Source organism: Mesoplodon mirus (genome assembly GCF_964341445.2).
Source record: "Mesoplodon mirus genome assembly, chromosome: 1".
In the NCBI taxonomy this organism is placed as follows: domain Eukaryota; kingdom Metazoa; phylum Chordata; class Mammalia; order Artiodactyla; family Ziphiidae; genus Mesoplodon; species Mesoplodon mirus.
Window position 1 is genome coordinate 7794995 of NC_138976.1, and position 23752 is coordinate 7818746.

The 23752-nt window shown below is 48.0% G+C and overlaps 2 protein-coding genes across 8 annotated transcripts in view; one reads left to right on the forward strand and one right to left on the reverse strand.

The window, feature by feature from the left end:
* The window catches only part of SLC25A25 (solute carrier family 25 member 25), a gene marked incomplete at its 5' end in the record, with an annotated part of 32289 nt that extends 15128 nt beyond the window's left edge, over window positions 1–17161 (reverse strand). For 2 of the 6 annotated variants that reach the window (XM_082617448.1, XM_082617447.1), the window contains one exon: window positions 16789–17160. In XM_082617448.1, coding sequence (XP_082473574.1) covers window positions 16789–17043 — 255 coding nt within the window. Of the gene's footprint in view, window positions 1–1593; window positions 1813–16788 lie in introns of those variants that run through there. The other 4 variants (XM_082617449.1, XM_082617450.1, XM_082617444.1 and 1 more) reach the window with 3 other exon arrangements.
* Window positions 17162–17773: 612 nt separating this feature from the next.
* On the forward strand, window positions 17774–23059 carry NAIF1 (nuclear apoptosis inducing factor 1). Of its 2 annotated transcripts, XR_014293931.1 has the most exons (3): window positions 17774–18748; window positions 20397–20922; window positions 22140–23059. XR_014293931.1 is itself a non-coding variant. In XM_082619421.1 (2 exons), the coding sequence occupies exons 1-2, from the start codon at window positions 18238–18240 to the stop codon at window positions 20867–20869; spliced, it is 984 nt and encodes a 327-aa protein (XP_082475547.1). In that variant the 5' UTR covers window positions 17774–18237; the 3' UTR covers window positions 20870–23059. The 2 variants fall into 2 exon arrangements, 1 of the variants encoding a protein (XP_082475547.1); XM_082619421.1 differs by having other exon boundaries at window positions 20397–23059.
* The last annotated feature ends 693 nt before the right edge of the window (window positions 23060–23752 follow it).

Genomic DNA, 23752 nt, shown 5'->3' on the forward strand with positions numbered 1-23752 from the left:
CTCTTGGGGCTCCCCACACCCCCAGGCAGCTGATCCATCTCCCTTCTGGGGAGAAGTGTCAGTGAGAGGTGTGGGTCTCAGGTTCAGCCTGCCTTGCTCCCGATTCTGTAGGCCAGGAAAGAAGCCGTTCAGAACAGTCCTGATGCCAGGCCAGCCCAGGGGGAGGGCTGGCAAGAGCTGCCAGTCGGTGTGAGTCTGGGAAGTGGAGCAGTTAATTATTAAAGTCAAAAGTGGGTGAATTTAAAAGGAGCCAGCCAGTCCCTTAAGCCCTTGGCCATAAGGCAAGCAGTTCTGGAGATAAAAGTTCCTCATAATAGATAACGCCACAGCCATTTCCGAGCTCCTGTAAAATGATCAAAAGGTAGAAAGCGACACCTGTCACATCTCAGGCACAGTACAGATGCCGAGACCTATGTCGCCCTGGATGAGCCCATCACAGACTAAGGATTCTCCTCAACGCTTAGCCTGAAACCACTGCAAAAGTTGTTGCATCAAAAGTCCCTCCCACTTAGCAAAGGAAAAATGAACATCCATTTCTTAAATGCAGTAGTTCAATTCAGCAGAACCTTTTTTGGACTCTACAGTGTGCCACACACAGGGCAAATTCTCCTTCCTTTTTCCAGTTGATTTTTATCCTGAGAAAGGAGAAAAGATTCAAAATAGCCAAGCCTCAGGAGGTGAACAAGGTTCTCCTACCCCAGGCAGGAGAAATCACAGCCAAATAGCCTTTCTGTTCTAATCCTGAGAACTCGACTGGTCCCATTAAAAACGGCTTTCTTAAGGGAAGATGAGGGCAGTACATGGCAAAGTTCCAGGTAGACTGAAATGAAATCTCACCTGTACCCCTTCTTAACTGTTTAATCCCAGGCAAATTACTTAACCTTTCTGCACCTCAGTTTCCTCATCTGTGAAATGGGGGTGCTACCACTTACCCTGGTTCTTGTGAGGATCAGATGACATAACCCACGCTCAGGGCACGAAATGGATGGAAGGCCCCAGCGCTCAGCAGACCTGCAGACCCGTCAGGAGCGCCGGCCTCCGTGCACTGAGACTCCAGCCTCCACTCTGCCTCATCGCTCCCTTTCTTCCAGAAAGAAAGGCAAGACGGGTCCCCTGCCCACCAAGGCAGAGGGTCTGACCTTTGGGATGCAGGGCAGGCTGGTCCTCCCCGGCTCCCGGCAGCCGGGTTCACCTTTGAAGGTTTGCTCTGTTGCCGCTGAGCTCTGTTCTCCCTGTGCTGTTTAAACAGGCTAAGACCTAAGACACGGTGAATTGTTGGTCCCTGCCTTTCAAATGGCTTTCTGGGGCCAAAGAGACAAATCCTAAGGTAAATCTTCCATTGCATTCAACCTTCCTTCTTCAAATGGCCGCACTGAAGTGGTCACAATAGGGTAATAAAGCTTTTGCAGTGGCCACAGAGAGATTCTGGATTGGAGTTGGGCTTCTTCATTGTCTAACACTTCTCCCCAGGCCCCCGGTACCAAACGGATTCATTCATAAGTCCTCTCTTCCTCCCCCACACTCCAGCTTTTTCCAGGAAAATGATCCTAGGCTAGCCCCTAACCTAGGAGGTCCTCTCGACATTGCCATTACCTTTGGAAACTGCTCTGCGGGTCCGACCACCAGCAAGATGGTGGGTCTCTTTTCCGTGGCCTCAGCCCTTCCGTCCTGTTTCCCCAAAAAGCTTGGCATCTGGGCTCCCCGCGCCGGAGCCGGGGTGCCTCTGACTTCATTCCCGCTCCCCTCTCTGGAGCCTTGGCACCTGGCCCTGGGGAAGAAGCTAGACAGAAAATGCCACAGCATCTGCAACATCACGGCTTCCTCCCCACGTCGCCGACGGTGACCGTTCACTTTTGAGGAGGGACGTGACCACAATACCAAGGGTCTCTGGCTACACAGCTGCTTGGACGACTAGCCTGGGGAGTTGTAAGGCTGGCAGCTCTGTACGCAGTGGCTGTTTCCTGCCTGGCCTGAGAAGCAGCTCACTCTGAAAGCCCCGCCGGGTCGCTGACAACGAGGGAGCAGCTGGAGCTTCTTCAATAAAAACTCACTTTTGCAGGTGGACGGTGATCAAATGCTTGGCTTTTTGGAAAAAGGAAAAAGCGACAGCCCAACAGACCTCTCCCGGAGGCAGAAGCAACTTCGAGCTCCCAATTATTCCGCTGTCCTCGCTCAACTAATGATCATCACCAAGTGAGGACCCGAGCATCCAGCCTGCATTCTCACTGCAGCAGGACGCGGCCAATCACCTCTGCCGACACTACCGAGTTCATTATCGCCACCAGCAACATCCCTCCAATCACAGCCGACCGATTCCCTGCATGCAGCCGGCAGTTCTGCAGGGAGGTGCCCGCGGTCACCTCCAGAGGAGCTTCCAGTCTCGCAGAATCCACCTTGAGCTGGCTGGTCCTCAAGAGTCCAACTTCCTTCTCTCCACCTAGCTGTTTCCGGGATGACATTCCCCATCAAGTGTAGCACAATCAAGAGATCCTGGCAACACTTCCTAAGACATCTAGCAACACTTTCCCTTGTTCCATTATCCCATTCTCTGCAACTGTGTGTAGTAACACAATGCACACCATATCATAGCCACTTCTCTGTGTCTCGCTCTGGGGACAGGGACCAAGTCACAGATCTTTCTACCCTTAGTACCCAGAACCAGGCACAGACGAAGTCTGTGGACTGAAATGAGTAAATGATCATGAATAAAAGGGAATGACTCTTTGGTCATTTGTTTCTTAATTTACTGGCAGACAAATGCAGTGCCGGGTCATCCCTCACAAAGGTAACCCTTTGATACGGTGTTCACAGCCATTATTTTGAAAACAAACACAGCTTGAAAAAAGCTTAATCGCCTGTGTTGGGGAGAGTATGGAGAAACATATACCCTCATACGCTGCTATGAGAGTGTAAATCAGTATAATCTCTCTGGAGAGCAATTTAGTCACAGCTACCAACATATCAAAAGCACAAATGCTCTGACACAGCAATTCCAATTTAGTGATTTATCCTGCAGACAGATGTCCACATGTGGGAAATCACACATACATATGTGATATATATGGGATACATACGTGTGATAAAATAGAAGGATATTTTTTGCAGCCTGATTTACAATAGCACAGGTTTGGAAACAATGTAAAATTCTTTAGAAGGGGAGTAGGCCGTAAATTAATGCACAACCACAATGGAGCCCTAGGCAGCTGTCAAAAAGAGTAAGGCAGCTCTACACCTACTGTTATGGAATGACTTGAAAATATCTTGTTAGATGAAAAGACCAAAAAGGCGCAGAAGAAAGGGGAGAGTTTGCTGCCATCTACTTCTAAGCTTGTGTACGTGAAGAATCTCTCTGGAAAGACAAACTAAAATTGAAGAGACGGTTTGGGGTGGGGTGGGGGGTAACTTGGGGGTTTGAAGGAAGAAAGATAGATGGGAGGTTTATTTTCATTGAATATCCTCTTATATCTGGTGAAACCAAATCATGAGCATGTATGACCAGGCACACATATGTGCATACATACAACCGTTATTTAAAAAGAAAACATGACAAGGGAAAGCAAGACGGCATGCTTGTTTGAAAGCTGAGGAACCCACATCAGTTGCCTTCTCACTGGATAGACAGAACAACTTTACCTGGAAGCAGTTTTGTGTGTTGATTAAATGTCTAGTCTTTGGAGCCAGACCCCAGGTTCAATCCTGGCCATCACTTACTGGCTGTATGATCTTGGTCAAGTTACTTTACCTCTCTGTGCTTTAATAGCCTCATGTGCAAAATGAGGATAGTAACAGAACCGTATCATTACTTCACAGAGTCGGTTAAAGACTAAATGAAATAATGTACAAAGCTCTTAGAACAGCACATATTAGCTATTTTATCTAGAAAATGATTGTGAGGGACTTCCCTGGTGATCCAGTGGTTAAAACTCCACGCTTCCACTGCATGGGGCATGGGTTTGATGCCTGGTGGGGAAACCAAGATCCCACATGCTGTGTGGTGCAGAAAAAAAAGAAAGAAAGAAAAAGAAAAGAAAATTATTGTGAGTTCAGGGTCTTCCCTGGTGGCACGTTGGTTAAGAATCCACCTGCCAATGCAGGGGACATGGGTTCAAGCCCTGGTCCGGGAAGATCCCACATGCCACGGAGCAACTAAGCTAGTGTGCCACAACTACTGAGCCTGCGCTCTAGAGCCCGTGAGCCACAACTACGGAGCCTGTGTGCCACAACTACTGAAGCCCGGGCGCCTAAAGCCCATGCTCCACAACAAGAGAAGCCACTGCAATGAGAAGCCCGGGCGCCTAAAGCCCATGCTCCACAACAAGAGAAGCCACTGCAATGAGAAGCCCGCACACTGCAATGAAGAGTAGCCCCTGCTTGTAGCAACTAGAGAAAGCCCACACGCAGCAACAAAGACCCAACACAGCCATGAATAAATAAATAACTAAATAAACAGAAAATGATTGTGAGTTCATAGAAATAAATAGCTTTAATACTAAAGAAGAGCCAGTCCAGAGCAGAAATCCCTATATAAATGAGTAATCCTTTAGTGAAAATTAATCTTTTTTTAGGCACTGAAAATCTGGTGAGTTGGGGGAGATGGTGATGTTTTAGGCCCCCATCTACAAACATGAGATAAATCCCTTATTGAGTAGCTTACTGGCTTTTCATTTAATGGACTACTCTGTACCACGGAACTGAGTTATGAACTCGGGGGGTTCTAGCCAAGATGGAGTAACAGGAACCAGTTCACCTTCCTGCCTGTAACAACTTAAATTTCTGAAAAAACAAATTAAATTTCTGAAACCCAGTGATAAAAAGGAAAATTTTAAAAGCACCTTAAGAAAAAGACCCATTACAGAAGAACAAAAACAAGAATGACAGGGGGCTTTCCATCAGAAACTGTTAATCCAGAATTTTATACCTAGAAAAATACCTTCCAAAAGGAAGGCAAAATAAACACTTTTCATACATACAAAAGCTGAAAGAATTTACCACCAGCAGATCTGCATTACAAGAAATGTTAAAAGAGTCCTTCAGATAGAAGAAAAATGATAACCAGATGAAGAATGGAATGAAAGGAATGAAGAGCACTAGAAATGGTAATTGTGTGGGTAGACAGAAAGAACTTTTTTCTTATTATTTAAATCTCTTTCAAAGATAAGTGACAGTTGGGACTTCCCGCAGTGGTTAAGAATCCGCCTGCCAATGCAGGGGACTTGAGTTCGATCCCTGGTCTGGGAAGGTCCCACATGCCATGGAGCAACTAAGCCCATGAGCCACAACTACTGAGCCTGCGTTCTAGAGCCCGTGAGCCACAACTACTGAGCCCACGTGCCACAACTACTGAAGCCCACGTGCCTAGAGCCCATGCTCTGCAACGAGAGAAGCTACCGCAATGAGAAGCCCGTGCACCACAATGAAGAGTAGCCCCCACTCGCTGCAACTAGAGAAAGCCCGCGCGCAGCAACGAAGACCCAACGCAGCCATAAATAAATAAATTTATTTTAAAAAAAGATAAGTGACAGTTTAAAGCAAAAATAAAACAATATATTGTGGGTTTATAACATACGTAGAAGTAAAAATGTATAAGAACCATTGCACAAAGGCTGGGAGGAAAGAAATGAAAGCATACTGTTTAAGATTCTTAAACTATTTATAAAGTTGTATAATATCAGTTGAGGTAGGCTGTGATAAGTTAAAGATGTACATACTATAATTCCGAAAGCTACCATTAAACAGAGAGAGTTATAGCTAGTAAGCTAACAAAAGAGACAAAATGGAATCATAAATAATATTCAAGTGACCCAAAAGAAGGCAGAAAGAGAAAGGCAACACAGAACAGATGGCGCACATAGAAAACAAACAGTGAGAAGGCAGATTTACACCCAACCAAACCAATAACAATAGATGTAAATGGTTTAAACATCTCAATTCAAAGGTAGAGATTGTCAGGTTGGATAAAAAAAAGCAAGATCTAGCTATACGTTGTCTATAAGAAACACATTTTAAATATAAAGATACAAGTAGGTTAAAAGTAAAAGAATGGACATAACAATCCTAAATGTTTTTGGACCACATTACAGAGCTTCAAAATACTGGAAGCAAAACCCAACAGAACTGCAAGGAAAAGGAGACAAATCCACAATTATAGTCCGATCTTAACACCCTCATCTCAGTAAATGGTGGAGCAAGGAGGCAGAAAATCAGTGAGGACATGGAAGACTGGAACAACACTAGCTATCTACCAACTTGACCTAACTGGTCTTTATAAAACACTTCACCGAACAAGACTAGAAAGCACATTCTTTTCAAGTACACACAGAACATATTCTGGCCCATAAAACAAGCCTCATTAAATGTAAAAGGATTCAACTTGTACAAAATGCTTTTTGACCACAGTGGAAATTAACCTAGAAATCAATGACAGAAAGGTATCTGGGAAATTCCTAAATATTTAGAGATGAAATAACACAATTCTAAATAATCCATGTGTCAAAGAAGAAATCAAAAGAGAAATTAGAAAGTATTTTGAACGGTGTGAAACCACAACGCAGCAAAACTTGTGGGATGCAGCCAGAGCAGGACTTAGAAGGGAATACCTACATCAGAAAAGAGAGGTATCAAATCAATGACCTCAGTTTCCACCACAAGAAACCAGAAAAGAACAAATTAAACCCAAAGTCAGCAGAAGAAAAGAAATAATAACTAGGCGAGGAAGAGACCAGGACTTATTTATCCTAAAATCTCCCTTGACCAGCACCTAAGACAGCAATCAATGAAAATCGGTTCAATTTGCATACTTTGCCAAGATTTTTATTTTAAAGCACCTTTGATTTCCTTGTGGGTTAATGCAGTACATCTCTTTCCTTACACCAGAGCATCGCCTAAACCACCAGTATCTGGTAGAGATCATTAGTTTCTTTTGTTATTACTATAATACAACTCCACCTCACTTAACTTTCTTGGGTATGAGGGACCACCCATATCCAGAGACAGGGCTGGCAAGTATAACCCTCCAGTAACTGCAGATTTATAAACAACCACAGAACCTGGTTAAGCTGAGGGTAATCAATCACCTGCAGAAAAAACCCACTCTTCCAAGAATCTAGAAAATAGAGACTTGGGGATAAAACTGTGTCACAGGATATCCCGTACTTTTCAGAGAAAACAAATTCTAATGGAATGAACCCCCGGCAGGAACCCATTCCAAATTATCCTGATGAATTGCCCAGGGTATAAAAGCCCCTGGGACATCACACAGAAGGACAAGTGGAGATTCCTGAGGGCGTCTTATAACAGGGCAGAGAGCTCTCCCCATGTCCGCTGTTTACAAGTTTCACTACCTACTACCCATCTATCTATCTTAGAATTACAATTAGCATTCAGAAGAGATGTTGTCAAAGGGAAGACCACTAAGACTTTCTTTTTTAACTGAAAAATGAAGTCAGATTTTATGTGACAGAGAGCCAAATGGACTTGATTTGAAAATGAAGACTGGCTTGGCCAATAGGTTATATGGAAGGCATTTTCCATAAACTGGATGAGTCAAATCTGCAAAACCCTAAGGTTTTGATCAAAACCAAAACCGACAAACTAAAACATTTAAAGGCAGATACACAGTATGCCAGAAATTATATCCTCTGCAGCTATTAAACTTATGACAAAAACGTTTAGATGTCAACTTAACGTGCAACGGGGTACACTGTTTTTTAAAATCCTTTCCGGGGACTTCCCTGATGGTCCAGTGGTTGAGAAACTGCCTTCCAACGCAGGGGACGCACGTCCGATCCCTGGTCGGGGAACTAAGATCCCACATGCTGTGGGGCAACTAAGCCCACGCGCCGCAACAAAGATCCTGTGTGCCGCAATGAACACCCGACGCAGCCAAATAAATAAATATTTTTTTTTAAAAAAAGAAAAGAATGAAAGAAAAAAATAAAAAATAAAATCCATTTCAGATGGTACAGGAGCAAAAGAGTTTGAAGGATCTCTTTATACATTGGTAGTAACGATTTGTTATTTCAAAGGCACCACTGTGGCAGGTGACTATCCTTCTCTGAAATAAGTCAACCGGAGAACTTAAACAGTTAGATCCTGGGTGCTGTCCTGTGCCGTCCCATGGCAGCAGGGGTTTCAGGATGTCAGGCAGGACTATTAAACAGCTTCATGCCCTCGACTCAGCCCACAATTAGACAATGAAGAGGAGCCAGGCACCAGCCTCATGTGGCACTGAAGACGACAAAACTGCAGTAATGAAAAAGGTGAAATCCCCTCATCTATTTCCATTTTAGGAAGTAAAACCAGAAAATCTAGCTTTGGCCAAAACTCCCTGAAGGGGACTCCTGTGACTGTGGAAAAGAGAAGTGCCCCACAGAGAAAACAGTCTCTTGGACGCTTATTTATTCCTGGTGAAAAGCCAGTCTCCATTGAGGTCCCAAGTTCAAGGTCAATGCCTGTTAACAAAGATGCCTTTTTCTTTTCTCTAAAAGAAAGTCAGGGGCTTCCCTGGTGGTGCAGTGGTTAAGAATCCGCCTGCCAATGCAGGAAACAGAGGTTCGAGCCCTGGTCTGGGAAGATCCCACATGCCGCGGAGCAACTAAGCCCGTGCGCCACAACCACTGAGCCTGCGCTCTAGAGCCCGCGAGCCACAACTACTGAAGCCCGCGAGCCACAACTACTGAAGCCTGCGTGCCACAACTACTGAAGCCCGTGCTCTGCAAAGAGAAGCCACTGCAATGAGAAGCCCACGCACCGCAACAAAGAGTAGCCCCTGCTCGCCACAACTAGAGAAAGCCCGTGTGCAGCAACGAAGACCAAAGGCAGCCAAAAATAATAAATAAATTAAATAAATAAATTTTTAAAAAATAAAAGAAAGTTAGGGGTGTACAAAATTAACTTGATGATTTTTTTTTTTTTTTTTTTTTTTTTTTTGCGGTATGTGGGCCTCTCACTGTTGTGGCCTCTCCCGTTGCGGAGCACAGGCTCCGGACGCGCAGGCCCAGCGGCCATGGCTCACGGGCCCAGCCGCTCCGCGGCATGTGGGATCTTCCCGGACCGGGGCACGAACCCGTTTCCCCTGCATCGGCAGGCGGACTCTTAACCACTGTGCCACCAGGGAAGCCCTAACCTGATTTTAAGTATAGGATTTTGAGATGTAGCACATAAATTAAAGATCTGTAGAAACAAGAGACCACGTAGAAACACAGCATAATTTCTCTTCTTTTTCTGCTCTTATAGGAGTCTGATTCTCCTTTCAGATTAGATAGATGCCAAGGCGGGCAGGGGGAGAATATGGTATCGAGGCCGGCATGTAAACACCCAATCACCTTAAATGATCAGAATTTCCCAACCAACCCCAAATTGACCCGTGGGAGCCAAACCACTGGTTCATGTTCAGCCCGCTTGTGGCAGCCACGCCTTCCTTATTCGCTCTTTCTCTGCTCCCACGTGAAAAGGCAAACTAGCAGATTTATTATTAAAGCAACACTAAATGTTTGTGGTTTCTTAAAGATGATTTCAGGATCACACTCTAAAACTGAGATCATCTGAATGAGTGAGAATGGAGCTGTCACCAGCTGCTTACTCTGTCCTGGGGGAGGACCTCAGAGAGAAGAGCCCAGACACAGGCTTGAAGCCCACGGGATGGACACCTGCCTTCAGCAAATACACATCAGAGCTGCTCAAGGTGTGAAGGGCATCTGTGCAAGAATGACTGGTTTATATCGTCAGCACTTAGGAACAATTCAGAAAAGGCATTTTTTTAGCTGTAGAACTATTTACTAGATCCTATTTTTACTGCTTATATAGGTTAAAGAAGAGACTCGAGCAAAAAACAAATACATCCAAGACATAAAGGAAAAAAGTTAACCACGTCCATAAATGCATCACTAAAGGCTTTTATAAGAATGTAATCTCTCCCTGTAGTGCTTCTGTAAGACCCTGGACAAGTCATTTAACCAGAAGCGACGGTGGGGAAAGGCCAACAGGACGGTGAAGGTGGGCACAGTAGCGAGTTGGTTTTAACCAACAGGAATCTTCACTGTTACAGACCAAAGACAAGGATTCAACACTTTGTGCTCATTCTGGGTGATCTAAACCATTCCCTGCCCCCTTTTTTTCATCACTGGCATTTCTTTTTTTTTTTTTTGCGAGTTTTCTCACACAATGGAGGTGGTTTTCCCTGTGTCTGGTAAGAAGAGTCACATCAGACTCCAGCCCAGGAGGAGGGAGGGCTGCAGAAAAGGAGGCGCGAGGCCAGGGGGAGATGGAATGTGGAAAGCTTCACAAAGCAGCAGCAGGAACAGGGACAGCCACTGGCTCCAGTTTCCCCTGGACCCTGGGAAAATAAGCCATGACTCACCTCCTTTTCAAGCTTCCCAGCCAAGAGTTTAAAGCAGATAAGAAGCTCCTTCTGTCCTACCTTTGTTATTCATTTATTTTAAAGGAAGGCACACTTTAAGACAACAAATTCTTTTTTTAGGTATTGTGTTGCGTCTTTTATAGCCCAGAGCATATCTATCATTTCAGGCCCTGCTTCCTGAGCACCATGGGGGTCTTAAAACGCTCAGCTGGTGTCATGGCACAGATACTTCCTTGTCACAAACTGTGAAAATAAAGGCCTCAAAGTTTTTTTATTATTATTATTTTTTTTTATTTTTATTTTTTATTTCTTTTGGCTGTGCTGGGGCTTTGTTGCTGTGCGTGGGCTTTTCTAGTTTCGGTGAGCAGGGGCTACTCTTCGTTGAAGTGCACGGACTTCTCATTGTCGTGGCTTCTTTTGTTGTGGAGCACGGACTCTAGGCACGCAGGCGTCAGTAGTTGTGGCACGCAGGCTCAGTAGTTGTGGCGCACGGGCTTAGTTGTTCCACGGCATGTAGGATCTTTCCAGGCCAGGGATCGAACCCGTGTCCCCTGCATTGGCAGGCTGACTTTTAACCACTGTGCTACCAGGGAAGCTCAGGCCTCAAAGTTTTAAGGATTAGTTAAGTACCTCCAGCCACGGAAGGAAGGAGGCAGTGTATGTTGAGCTAAATTGGGCAGAGTCCAAATCCTGGGTTCTGCCACTGCCTTTGCTTTCAACCAGCCTCAGTCCCACTTCTACACACTAGTGAGGTGAGTGACATAATCTCCAAAGGTTTTAATTAAGCTCTACTTGAAGCTTCCATTTTCACAACCTCAAAGTGAACTCTATATTTGAGAAAAGACCATCTATGGCTCATGAAACGGGCAACAGGCTGACAAGAGCAGTGCTCAAGGGGGCCCATTTCCATCCAGGGAAACATTTGGGCCAAAGACATCATTGGGTGTAGAGTGACTTGACCACTTCTTAGAAATCTCCTGCCACTAGGGTTTCTTTTTCTTTTCTTTTCTTTTTCTATTTTAATCTTCCTAAAAGCTACAGGGCCCAGGCTTTCCGCAGCCCTGTCAGCTGACAGGAGACTGTGCTCTCCCTGGGTGCTACACACCCTTTATTACTGACACACCCTTTATTACCCACATCCCCCAGACCTTCTCCTTCTTTCTAGCCCGCTTTTCACCTTAGCAACCTAAGAAAAAAATGTAGAGCATACGACCAACTGTGGGCATCTTATTTTCAGACTCGATGGGGGAAAAAGTCACTTTGTATCGAACCCTGTCCCAGGTTCTTTGTACTTCTTCTAATTCAATCCCACAAAAACCCACTGAAGTAGGTATTCCTACTACCAAGATAAGGAGGCACTGATAAGACTTGGAGAGGTTGGGTAACTTGATCAAGGTCACATAGCTTTCAAGCAGCAGAGACAGTACTTGAACCCAGGTTAACATTATACCACAAAGACGATACTGGGTTATTTAAAGAAGTCTAATTGAGATATAATTTGCATACCATACAAATCACCCATTTGAGTGTACAATTTGATGGCTTTTAGTATATTCATAGATATGTGCAACCACCACCGTGGTCAATTTTAGACCATTTTCATCACCTCAAAAAGAACCCTCGGGCTTCCCTGGTGGCACAGTGGTTAAGAATCCGCCTGCCAATGCAGGGGACACGGATTCAAGCCCTGGTCCGGGAAGATCCCACATGCCGCGGAGGAACTAAGCCCGTGTGCCACAACTACTGAAGCCCGCGTGCTGCAACTACTGAAGCCCGTGGGCCTAGAGCCCGTGCTCCGCAACAAGAGAAGCCACCGCGATGAGAAGCCCACGCGCCGCAATGAAGGGCAGCCCCCTGCTCGCCGCAACTAGAGAAAGCCTGCGCACAGAAATGAAGACCCAACACGGCTGGAAATAAAAAAAAAAAAAAAAAAAAAGAACGCCCCCCAGAAAAAGAAACCCCAGACCTATTATTAGTTATCCCCTTCCTAGCTCTCCGTTCCCCTCCGCTCCCAGGCCTAGGCAACCATTAATCTACTTTCTGTCTCTACAGCTTTCCCTATTCTGGACTTTCATAGAAAATGGATCATGTAATATATATGGTCTTTTGTGACTGGCTTCCTTCACTTCGTGTAATGTTTCCAGGGAAAATCTGTAGTCTTAACTCCAGGGCACGCTGCCTCAGGGAAGGGACCATGGAGTGTGGACAGCATACCATGGAAGAAGTGCATGGTGAAATCTACTGCTTTGAGCAGCAGCAGAGATTACAGGAGGATAGCTGTTTTCAGATAAGACAGCTGTTTTCAAGGACCCTTGGATCACGTTTCTGGGCTGTTCCTGAAGGTACCCTTGGGGCAAATGGGTAGCAGATGCAAGCAGACTGGACTTCAGTCTGATCTAAGAAAGAACTCACAAGGGCCCCGACTAGGTCCACAAAGGAATGGGCTGGGTGACCCTCTGTGAAGGATGCCACAGGAGGAATGCCTCCCACACTGGGTGGGAGGCTGGCCTATGATGGCCAGTGACCTGTCTGAGACTAAATTCTTCGGTTCTGCGAAATTCACACTGGTAGAAGAAATGGTTAACAAATGAAAAGTCTGCTCAGATTTAGTTTAATGAGACTAGTCCTCTCTGAGTACAGTTTTGTTCACTGAATTCACCCCGCGGCTGTGTACTCAGCTGGGCTAGAAATGAATACCAGCAAAATATTTGTTCTTCTCATTCCCCCGTGGTTTCTGTGAGGCTTCAACAATTGATGGCTCTTTGAAGATCAAAGGAATTCATCCACTGAAGGTCCAGATCAGGCCCACTCTGGTATATTCTTATTTATTACTCAGTCTTAGGATCAGGGTACTTGGCTCCACTTTTCCAGATATCAATTAATTTTTTAAAAAATATTTATTTATTAGTTATTTTGGTTGCGCCGGGTCTTAGTTGCGGCATGTGGGATCCTCGTTGCGGCATGTGGGATTCTTAGTTGTGGCATGCAGACTTCTTAGTTGCAGTATGCGGGATCTTTTAGTTGCGGCATGCATGCGGGATCTAGTTCCCTGACCAGGGATCGAACCCGGGCCCCCTGCATTGGGAGCATGGAGTCTTACCCACTGGACCACCAGGGAAGTCCAGATATCAACTAATTTTTAAAAATATCCTCTAGTTGACTTGATAATTTCTCCAAGCCAGGAATTTTATAATACAACACAATCAGTTTAATATGTGAACTCAGTCCAGTCTGCAAAGAGCATTTTTCTTTTTCTAATGTGTCATTCTATTATACCAAATTATGTCTGCCCCTTTTCTACGGAAAAGGCTCTTTTTCTGTAGACTGTCTTACCTAAGTCCAGCTACTTATGCAAATACCTGCCCCACAAATGGCCAAACACTGAAAAGGTATAGAGTTCAACAGTTGTCTGATTAAGCAATACCAACTTGATATTAATGACCTTCCATTCGATTATTTCAGGTCAACAGAGACTGCCTCCTATACACTGCTCTGGTCAAGGAGAGATTTAGGGCAGGGCAGATTCTCATTTTTGACAGGATAATCTCTGGATAATCCTGAAATCTATTTTGGGAATAACAGGTGTGGTTCTAAAAGGATTGTTCCTCAAGTTCTCCCCAAAGCCCAGTTTGTGAGGCTCAAACTAGATGGCACATATGCAACCCCAACCCCTCCATCTTCTAGAATCCTCACCTGCATCAAACACCAGCCCCTTAGGAGAGCCCCACAAGCCTCAGCTGAAGGAACAACTGATGACATGTAACACAGCTTGTGTTCTCTCCCTAATTGGCTGCCTGAGTTCTAACCTATGTTTTAAATTTGTTTTCAGACAGAGATTTTGTTTGGTCACATGAAAATGCCTTAAATAGGCAATGCTATAATTAGCTCTAGCTGAAGTCTCATCTCCTAAAGTTGTTACTGTTGTCATCATCTTTTTTCTGTCATTAATAAACTCTTCCCTTCTTTTGTCCCAGGACAGGCTTCTTGCTCACATGCCCTTTACAAAGAAAATTTCTCTGGCTGGCTGCCATTGGTTTCTCTGCCCACTGCCATTTTAAGTAAATTTTTCTCGACTGTCCCAATTCCTTCTGAAACAAAGGCAGATGCCAAAAATCGCTGGTTCTTTTCTAAAGAAAACTTGACCCAGTGGTGCTTAGCTAGTGGGAGGCTTTGTGTGTAGTCACAAGGCCTTGGTTCACCCATCACCCACTGATAAGCCCTCACAGCTGATTCCCGTGCAAACCCTAGCACCTCAGACTGGCCCTGTGGGTTACATGAAGCAGCTACCGAAGTTTGATGTTGTGTTTTTCAATGCCTAGTCCCATGGCAGATAACCCATTTTGAACTGAAGGGCCCCCCAAATTCTCTTTTGCCTTTGCTACTTCTGCAAAACTGCAGCACTATTTTTCCTGCATGTAGCTAATACTGATACTATTGCAACAGGAAGTGGGATGGGGTTCATGAGGCAGGGTGTCTTCCTGTTGCCCAGCTATTCACAAAAAGGCAGGTTCTCTCTCTAATACTTAAACCATTCGCCACAGACTAGCCTGTGCTCCGCCACAGGTAATAAACAAATAAAATGGATCATTCCCAATCTCTCAAAGCTGTATAATTTCACATTCATTAGCTGAAAGTAGAAGTAGTCCATACTAAAGCCATACACCGAAAGGATAAAAAAGAATTGTTTCAGATGGTAGAACTTAGCCACAGAGTTAAAGGTTTTAGAGCCAATGTGACCCTGACGGGCTAGGCTCCCTTTGGCTAATCTAAAAGGTTTCCTTTCAATACTGGAAAGAAAAATGATCACCTTCTCCTTATTTGCCCTTAGAAATTTACTGCCAAAAAAATGGATTAGGACCAATATCAGATGTGCCATGAACTGAAAAAACACTGTGACTCCAGGTGAGGCACAAAGCATGGTATAAACACTGAATACACTCCCATAGCCAAGAACCTTCGATGCTCTTGGTGGCATATGCCAGGTGGGTAGGTTCATAAAAGCAGAAAGGCTCTCCTAGGCCCACACCTCCCTAAGCCCATAAGACACAGACCCTCTGAGTTCAGCCATCCTATCTTTCCAAGTGACTTATTCATCAGTTCTGGATTGGAAAATATCCAGCTCACAACACCATTTTGTGTAAAACTCACTTGAAAAGACTTAAAAAAAAACATGTCTCTAAGCCTGTTGGACTTAACCCAATGATTCTACCTTGCACAGTGTTAACCTTGGTCTTCCTAGGCTTATCCTAAGTAGGTTACATAGCTTGGATGTTGATCCAAGATATTCTGGACATGAGTTAAAAATTTTATGTAAAATTTTATGTAAAAGGTAAAATTAAAAATTTTATGTACACCTACACCTAGTTAAACAAACTAATTGGTTTAACTCACTGGCGTTTTACCAAAAAAAATTTTCACACTTAGCTATGAGATTCTGTAATTGCGGTATGTACAAATGGACCAAAGGAACTAACTTAGAAGAGAAACAATTTACTTAAAATACTCAGTAGTCTTCCTCCAGGTTATAAATCAGGCTAAGCCACAATAAATAAAATACTGGAAAAGGGCAGCTACAGCTACAAAGTCAGATAGGAAAACATACCATGAGAGACAGAAGAGGAAGAACCAGCCTCTGCTTGAGGTTTTTATACAGAAAGGACAGCACATCTCTGTCCCCGCTTCCCCCTTGGCCAGGTGCCCACTCCAGGACAAGGGGAAAAAATCCGCTCTTAGGTGGGCCACACTTTCACTTTTACGACGAATTTTCCCCTAGATTCTTTCATTCTAATCTGCAACCCTGTAAGAGATCACGATCCCATTTTCTGGATAGGCATGTCAATGGGGATGAATCTCACCCATGAGAACTGTCCGTTCTCACCACCCACATGTCACGATCTGCCTGAAACCTCAGTTCCCATTTTTTCCAACTCCCACATGCTTCTGAGAGGAACCAGATCAGGGCCCATCACTGGCATGGAAACGAGAGGGGAGGGAGGGGTGCTCCTGGACGAGGATGGATGAAACCATTAACGATGGGTAGAGGGGAGCATCAAAGCTTAGTCCTGAGGTCAGAAGGTGACATAAGCCGGACTCCTGCGACTTGGTCTTCTACTTGGGGAAAGCCCCAGCAAAAAGGGGCTTTTCTACCATCAGAATGCCCAGAAGGTGCCCACCTGTACCCAGGGAGAGCCTTTCCCCCTGGCCCAAGCGCCCACAGAGGCCAAGAAGGAGCTCTACTCCCCACAGGGCATAAATGGGGTGTCCGTCTGTCACTCCGGAGGTCCCAGCCGGTCCGAGAGGCCGTCCACCAAGCCTGCCAAGCTCCAACGTACTGCCAAAGAAGCCGGTCGTGCAGACCAGACCTGTCACCTGGACCTCCCGGAAGTGCAGGGGTCCCCTCCCCGCCCATGCGGACGGTGCGTGTTGCCTACCTGGAGCTCGCCCTCTGTGCGGTGCAGTCCCAGGCGCCGAAGTCCAACGGCCAGGTCGTTGACACACAGGCCGCCGTCGCGGTTGACGTCGAGAGTCTGGAAAAGGCTCCAAAGGCGCAGCCGGTGGTCCGGGCCCCCGCAGACGGCGCCGCCGCAAGGGTCCACGGACGCCGGCGATGAGGCGGACGACGAGGCGGTGGCGGCGGCGTCCGGCGGCGGGGAAGCCACGCAGCGGCACAACACACTGCTCACCATCGGGCGCGAGGCAGGGGTGACGGGCCGGCGGGGAGAGCGCGGAAGACACGCCGGTGTCCTCAGTCCACTAGCGCGGGCTCCGAGGTGCCGGCAAGCGGGCGGGATGGGCAGCTTCCGGGAGCCCCGCCCCGCCGCGCGCCGCCTGGATGTCCTTGCCCCCAGGCACGACGCCGACCAGTCACAGACCCGGAGGGCCACCCGGAGGGGCGGAACCTCCCACCGAGGACTGCCCATGCAGCCCTTGACTACCCGAATCAATGGAGAGGGCGGGGCGATCCCGGCTCAGCCTGGGGCCATTCAAACTGAGGGAGGCGGGGATTGGCTGAGCCGGGCCGGAGAGAGGAAATCACTGTGCGATAGGCATAAGTCATGTGATTGGCAGGCGGAAGGCCCCGCGTCCTATTTCCATTGAGAAACGCTGTTTAGACGGCGAAATCGTAAGGATGGGAGGGGCCGTCGTGTAAGGAGAGATCGCACTCTCCGGTGGGAAGTAGGATTTGCGTGAGGAGCAATTGTGAGCTGCGGTTGCAAGGCAGAGTTTGCGCCATTGGGTGGAACTGAAAATTAACTGGCTAACGGCTCAAGACCGAAAGCACTAGGAATCCTCAGGAAGCCGGGTTTTGGTAATCTAACTCCCTAAAACCACCAATAAAATAGCTGAATTTAACGGCGTAAAAGTCGTAATACTGATGATTGAACGACAGGACAACTTTCCAATGGAAGTGAGTAAAGGCTAGGTTGGGTGGAGCGCTCTGTAGCGACAGACACACCTTTAGACCAATGATCAGGCCAATTCCAGTAAGTAGGCATGCTCTTTAGCTGAGCGACAGATCGAAAGAACTAGTGATCGACGTGATATCTGAGTCGCGACCAACCGGGAGGGCGGGTCCCCCTGGAGAAGGGCTGCGAGGCGGGAAGAGGGGAAGTGGGCGGATCTCCGCACATCCCGGCGGAAGAGGCAGATTCAGGAAGCCATTACGCAGCTGGCTGGCAGCAGCTGGCCCGGTCGGGGCTGGGCCCTACGCACTTTGCGTAGCAAGGGGGGTTACCAAAGGCCTGGTACTTGGCCTTGGACAAGGCCGGCCTATCCCCTGTAGGGGGGGTGGGTGAGGAGCAAGGCCGAGGAAGGCGAGAAGGGGAATTGGGGCAGTTAGGGGATTATAGTTTCTTTAAAAAGCAAGGTGGGGAGAGACCATGGCCGTCCCAGCCAAGAAAAGGAAGATGAACTTTTCTGAGCGAGAGGTGGAGATCATCGTGGAGGAGTTGGAACTGAAGAAGCACCTGCTGGTGAACCACTTCAACGCTGGGGTCCCTCTGGCTGCCAAGAGCGCGGCATGGCATGGCATCCTGAGAAGGGTCAACGCCGTGGCCACCTGCCGCAGGGAGCTGCCTGAGGTCAAGAAGAAGTGGTCTGACCTCAAGACCGAGGTCCGTCGCAAGGTTGCCCAGGTCCGGGCGGCTGTGGAGGGTGGCGAGGGCCCAGGGCCCACTGAGGAAGACGGAGCTGGTGGGCCTGGGACAGGTGGTGGCAGTGGCGCTGGTGGCCCAGCTGTAGCCCCCGTACTGCTCACCCCCATGCAACAGCGCATCTGCAACCTGCTGGGTGAGGCCACCATCATCAGCCTGCCCAGTACCACAGAGATCCACCCCGTGGCCCTTGGACCCACGGCTACTGCAGCCGCAGCCACGGTCACCCTGACACAGAGTGAGTGACCTCTCCCACCCAGTCTGGCGTGCCTAAATGGGAAGGGCCAGCAAGAGCTGGGGCAGCCCAGGGAAGGTTGGCTGCCAAGGGTCAAAGGTCAGATGGGAGTCTTGGAAGACCCTGAGGCCTTCCAAGAGATCCCCAGACAGAAGTGATCCTGTTCTCTCTGGGACTTCCTCAGCACGCAGTCTGGACTTCTGACGGGCTGGCTTGCTCTCCACTGTTTTGCCACCATTCATGTCCATGACTGAACTGTGTGGTCCTTGAAGACAGAGACCATGTTTATATCTCCACAGGACTTAACACAGGGCCTAGCACCTAGTAGGCAGTCAGGACATATTTGTTGAATAAACAGGTAGGTGGACATCGATTCTGGACAAAGACATTCTGGTGTTCAGTGTGGTGGACACTCATCAGGCACTGCTGAGGAACCTCATGGTTCCAGGTGTTAATCTACCCTTCTGTTCACTCATCAACCATTAGGGCAATTCTGTGCCAAACGCTGGGCTCGGCACTGGGATTACCAAGGTGTCTAAGAGATAGGCCGGTTATATTCTAGTAAGACAGATAAGACGAATATATGAATAACTGCACTGTCATTTGGGAGAACCTAAGGACTCAGAAGAGAAAGGGGGCTTCCTGGTGGGGTTGGGGGCACACAGTGGATGTTGGCATTAAAGGGTGGAGAAGACTGACCTTTCCCACATGCTTGGAGGCCCAAACAGCCCAGCTAGAATGGCTTCAAAGTTTCTCGGCTATGAATGACATCAAAACTGGTTGGTTGGACTTTTTAGTTCAGATAAAGGTTTGCACCAATGACTGTTAAGTGCTCTTTGTGATGGGCTGGGAACTGTTTCGGTCAGTGATTCTCAATGGGGCTTGGGGGAATTGGGTGTGTGTGTGTGTGAGTGCCGTAACCCCACAGTGTCATATTTCTCAAGGATATGGAGGTGGGAAAGGGGATCAAACACTGGTCTAAATCAGTTGCTATCCTGGAAGAGGAAGGACCTTTAGGTATTCCATTGACCAAGGTGGTCAAGGAGACAGGGAGGCATTTATTGGGCACTTTAGCTACTGCCTTCCCACTCCCACCTCCTTTTCTGCTTAGCCATAAAAGACATGGAAGTCAAGAAAGCACTGAAGGAGGCTGGACCAGTGGGGCACTTCGGGGAGCATGTGGCTCTGCCTTTATTAGCCAGAAGCAGCTCAGTGGGGGTGATTATGAACACATCAGACTCTGATTGGGGGAGACCTGCATTTCTTCCTGGACCTGATGAATCCGCTGACCTTAGGCAAGTCATTCCATGTTTCTGAGTCTACCTCCTCTCTGAAAATGAATGTGACAGTATCTACCTCTTGGTGTCATTATGAGGATTCATGGAGCTAAAGAGTGCAAAGGGTTAGCACATAGTAGGCGCTCTACATTTTTTGCTGGTCTTACTATTAGCATCTTTGCTTTTGCCAGATCTGGGGCTGGCCCTTTGGTTATTAAGTAGATTAAGAATCTAAACCCCTTAGATTCTAGATTTATATATGAAAGGCTATAAAGCCAGGGGAGGGCTTAATGGCCTCCTCCCCACCCCACACAGCCAGCCTCACTCTTTCTAGAAGGTGACCTGCCACTGCCTTTGCTCTCTCTTCCCCACAGTCCCCGCAGAGACCGCCTATCACACGCTGGAGGAGGGAGTGGTAGAGTACTGCACGGCCGAGGCCCCCCCACCCCTGCCAGCGGAGGCCCCCGTGGAGATGATGGCCCAGCATGCTGACACCTCAGTCAAGCCGCAGGCGCTCAAGAGCCGCATAGCCCTCAACTCAGCCAAGCTGATCCAGGAGCAGCGGGTCACCAACCTGCATGTGAAGGAGATTGCCCAGCACCTGGAGCAGCAGAATGACTTGCTACAGATGATCCGTCGCTCCCAGGAGGTGCAGGCCTGTGCCCAAGAGCGCCAGGCTCAGGCCATGGAGGGCACCCAGGCGGCCCTGAGTGTCCTCATCCAGGTCCTCCGGCCCATGATCAAAGATTTCCGCCGCTACCTGCAGAGCAACATGCCCAGCCCCACCACTGCCTCTGACCCTGGACAGGTGGCCCAGAATGGGCAGCCAGACAGCATCATCCAGTGAGGGCAGGGGTCGAGCCAGCCTTCTGCTGTGAATGGATGACACCACGTGGTCTTGTAAGTGGGTTGTGTGGTTGGCCTCAGTCTAGGCCTGGCCATGTGGACGGCTCCCAGTTTGATAGACATTTAGGGGTCCACGGTTTCCTAGAAATGAAGCAGACTGGGAAAAAGAATTTGCTGGGTTCCTGGGACCCAAACTCTCTTCCCCCTACCCCTTGAGCTGTCCTGCTAAGAACCTGAAGATTGGATAGGTGGGGGTCAGGTGCTGGTGATGGGACCCATATTGTCATGAGCCAGGGCTTGTGACATGACCCAGACTTGGACTAGAACAACTGTCGGCCCTCACTGGGGACCATCTCACAGCTTGGGGGTCTGTGCGGAAATACCCGCCCCCACCCAGGTGCCATCCTTTGGAGTAAGATAACGTCAGTGGTGCTGGGAATAGCACAAAAATATCTTCTTCCTCCCCTTGGGGGGCAGAGTGACAGCTGGGCCTGAGGAGGAAACCCCACCCTTTTCTCCTTCTCACTGTGCCTCAGTTCTCAGGGGACTCTAGTTAGTGCCGTGCTGCCCCCCCACCCCACTGCACCCGGGCACAGCAGGGGCCCTGTTAGTGCCCTGGGCTGCCCCTGCCGTACACCCAGGCTGCAGCCCGTCGGGCTCAGGAATTCTGTGTGTGGTGGGGACAGCTTGGTCGCCATCTGGTCTTCCACTGCGTCCCCGGGCAGCCCTTTGGTGGTTTGTCCCAACAGCTTTTGACTCAGGTCAAGCATCAGGCTTTGGGTGCTGTAAATTTTACTTATTGCCCCACTGCAGTGGGTCTGAGGCGACCTGTTGGCTTCTTCCAGAAGGCTTGCTGCAAGCCAGTTGTATTTATTCTGTTCATGAACCCCTCTGGGAAGGCTTCCGAGGGCAACTCTGGCCACGCCCTTCCTCCTTTCCTCTCTACTGACTGTGCATTTCCAAAACTCAGTGCAGAAAACAGCCTGCTCAGCATCACACCCTGGACTCCGTTCTCACAGTATTCAGCGCCTTGTGTTCTTGTGAGGTTCCCACTGACTGGTTAGGTGACTCTGAAGGCCTGATTGGCCCTGAATGTATGCAGTGGGAGAATTGAAACTGACCTAAGAAGTGGGACCTTGGACTTCTGTGCTCGGGGAAGAGCAGACCGACCTCGGAGTGCCGAAGGAGGTGGTGTTCACTGTTCTGACTTGATGCTTCCTCCCCATTTGTAAGGACTTTACCCAGATGGCATTTGTCTGTTTCATTTTCAGAATCGCCATCAATTACCGAGACCCTTGCATCTTTCCCGATCATTTCCCAAGTTTGCCATTTTGCTGCCGAGGCCTTGGCCACACGTGACCGATGGTTAAAGCTCAAGGCTCCAGGGCTTCCCTGGTGGCGCAGTGGTTGAGAGTCCGCCTGCCGATGCAGGGGACACGGGTTCGTGCCCTGGTCCGGGAAGATCCCACATGCCGCGGAGCGGCCGGGCCCGTGAGCCATGGCCGCTGAGCCTGCGCGTCCGGAGCCTGTGCTCCGCAACGGGAGAGGCCACAGCAGTGAGAGGCCCGCGTACCGCAAAAAACAAACAAACAAACAAAAAACTCAAGGCTCCAGATCTCAGCTAAACAACAAAGGTGCTGCCCTTCTGGGCACGTTAAGAATTGCTCAGCTCCACTGCTGCAATTACGGGAAGATGCCCCCAAAGGTGGTTGGGAGGTGACTGCTTTACCACCATCCTGTCTGCGGGGGACACGTGTAGTGCCAGCTACAGAGCAGTGGAGAGGAATCAGGCTGGTGAGGGAGTTGGGTTGCAGAAGGAAAGGTCTTCTCAGTGTGGCTGGAAAGCAGCAGCCCCTGACAGCCTGGGTGCCCTCCCTCCATGGAGCCTGATGGCCCCATCAGGGTAGCTTCGGGGACTTCCTGAGGGTTTGCAGCTTGGTTTGGTTTTTCTCTGGGGTTGGCAATCTGAGCCAGTATTGTGTCTGTTCCAACTGGGTATAAAGAAGAAGCTTGGATCGCTTCAACTGACTGGTTCTTTCCAGATCATAATTTTAAATTAAAGAAATATCACTTTTTTTTGATATACATGCCTGTGTCTTCATTGGTTATATATAGAAGAGATAGGGGCTGGCAGAGAGCAGAGGCTCACAGGTCAAATCCGGCCCCCCCACCTGTCTTTGTAAATAAAGTTTTACTGGAACACAGCCATACCCCTTCTTCTGCTTAATGTCTGGCTGTTTTTCTGCTACAATAGCAGAGTTAAGTAGTTGTGACAGAGCATCTGGCCCACAAGCCAGAAGTATTTACTCTCTGGCCCTTTCCACAAAAGGCTGCCTATCCCTGGTTTAGGGCAGTGTCTCAGACTCTGGATGAGAATTACATGGGGTGTTTTTAATATAACCAATCCCTGGCCTCATCTAAAACCTAGAAGAGACTCTTGGAGGGAGCGCTCTAAGAATATGCATGGTAAACAGGTTCTCTGGATGATTCTGATATTTTCTGAAGGTTAAGAACTTTGGCTCAGAGACTGGAAGACAAACTCAGATGGAATCAGGATAATGGCCCAGGGAGGGCTGGTTCTCAGGAGTTTCTCTTCCACAGTTGAGCGGTCCTGCTAAGCAGAGGTTCTCACTTGAGACTGGCCTTCGTTCTGGAGGGAGCCCAGCCTTTCTGGACAGTTATCACTCTCTCCAATATTTAGTGATAATAAAAACTGACAGTTACCGAGCCCAGGCGTTATAGGCATTACCTTATTGACTTCTTGCAACAGCCCCATGAATTAGGTACTAATGCTGTTCTCAGTTGGCAGATAAGGTCACTGAGGATCAGAGAGGTTGAACAATTTGCCTAAAGTCGCACAGCTATCTTATACCCTGGGGTGGCC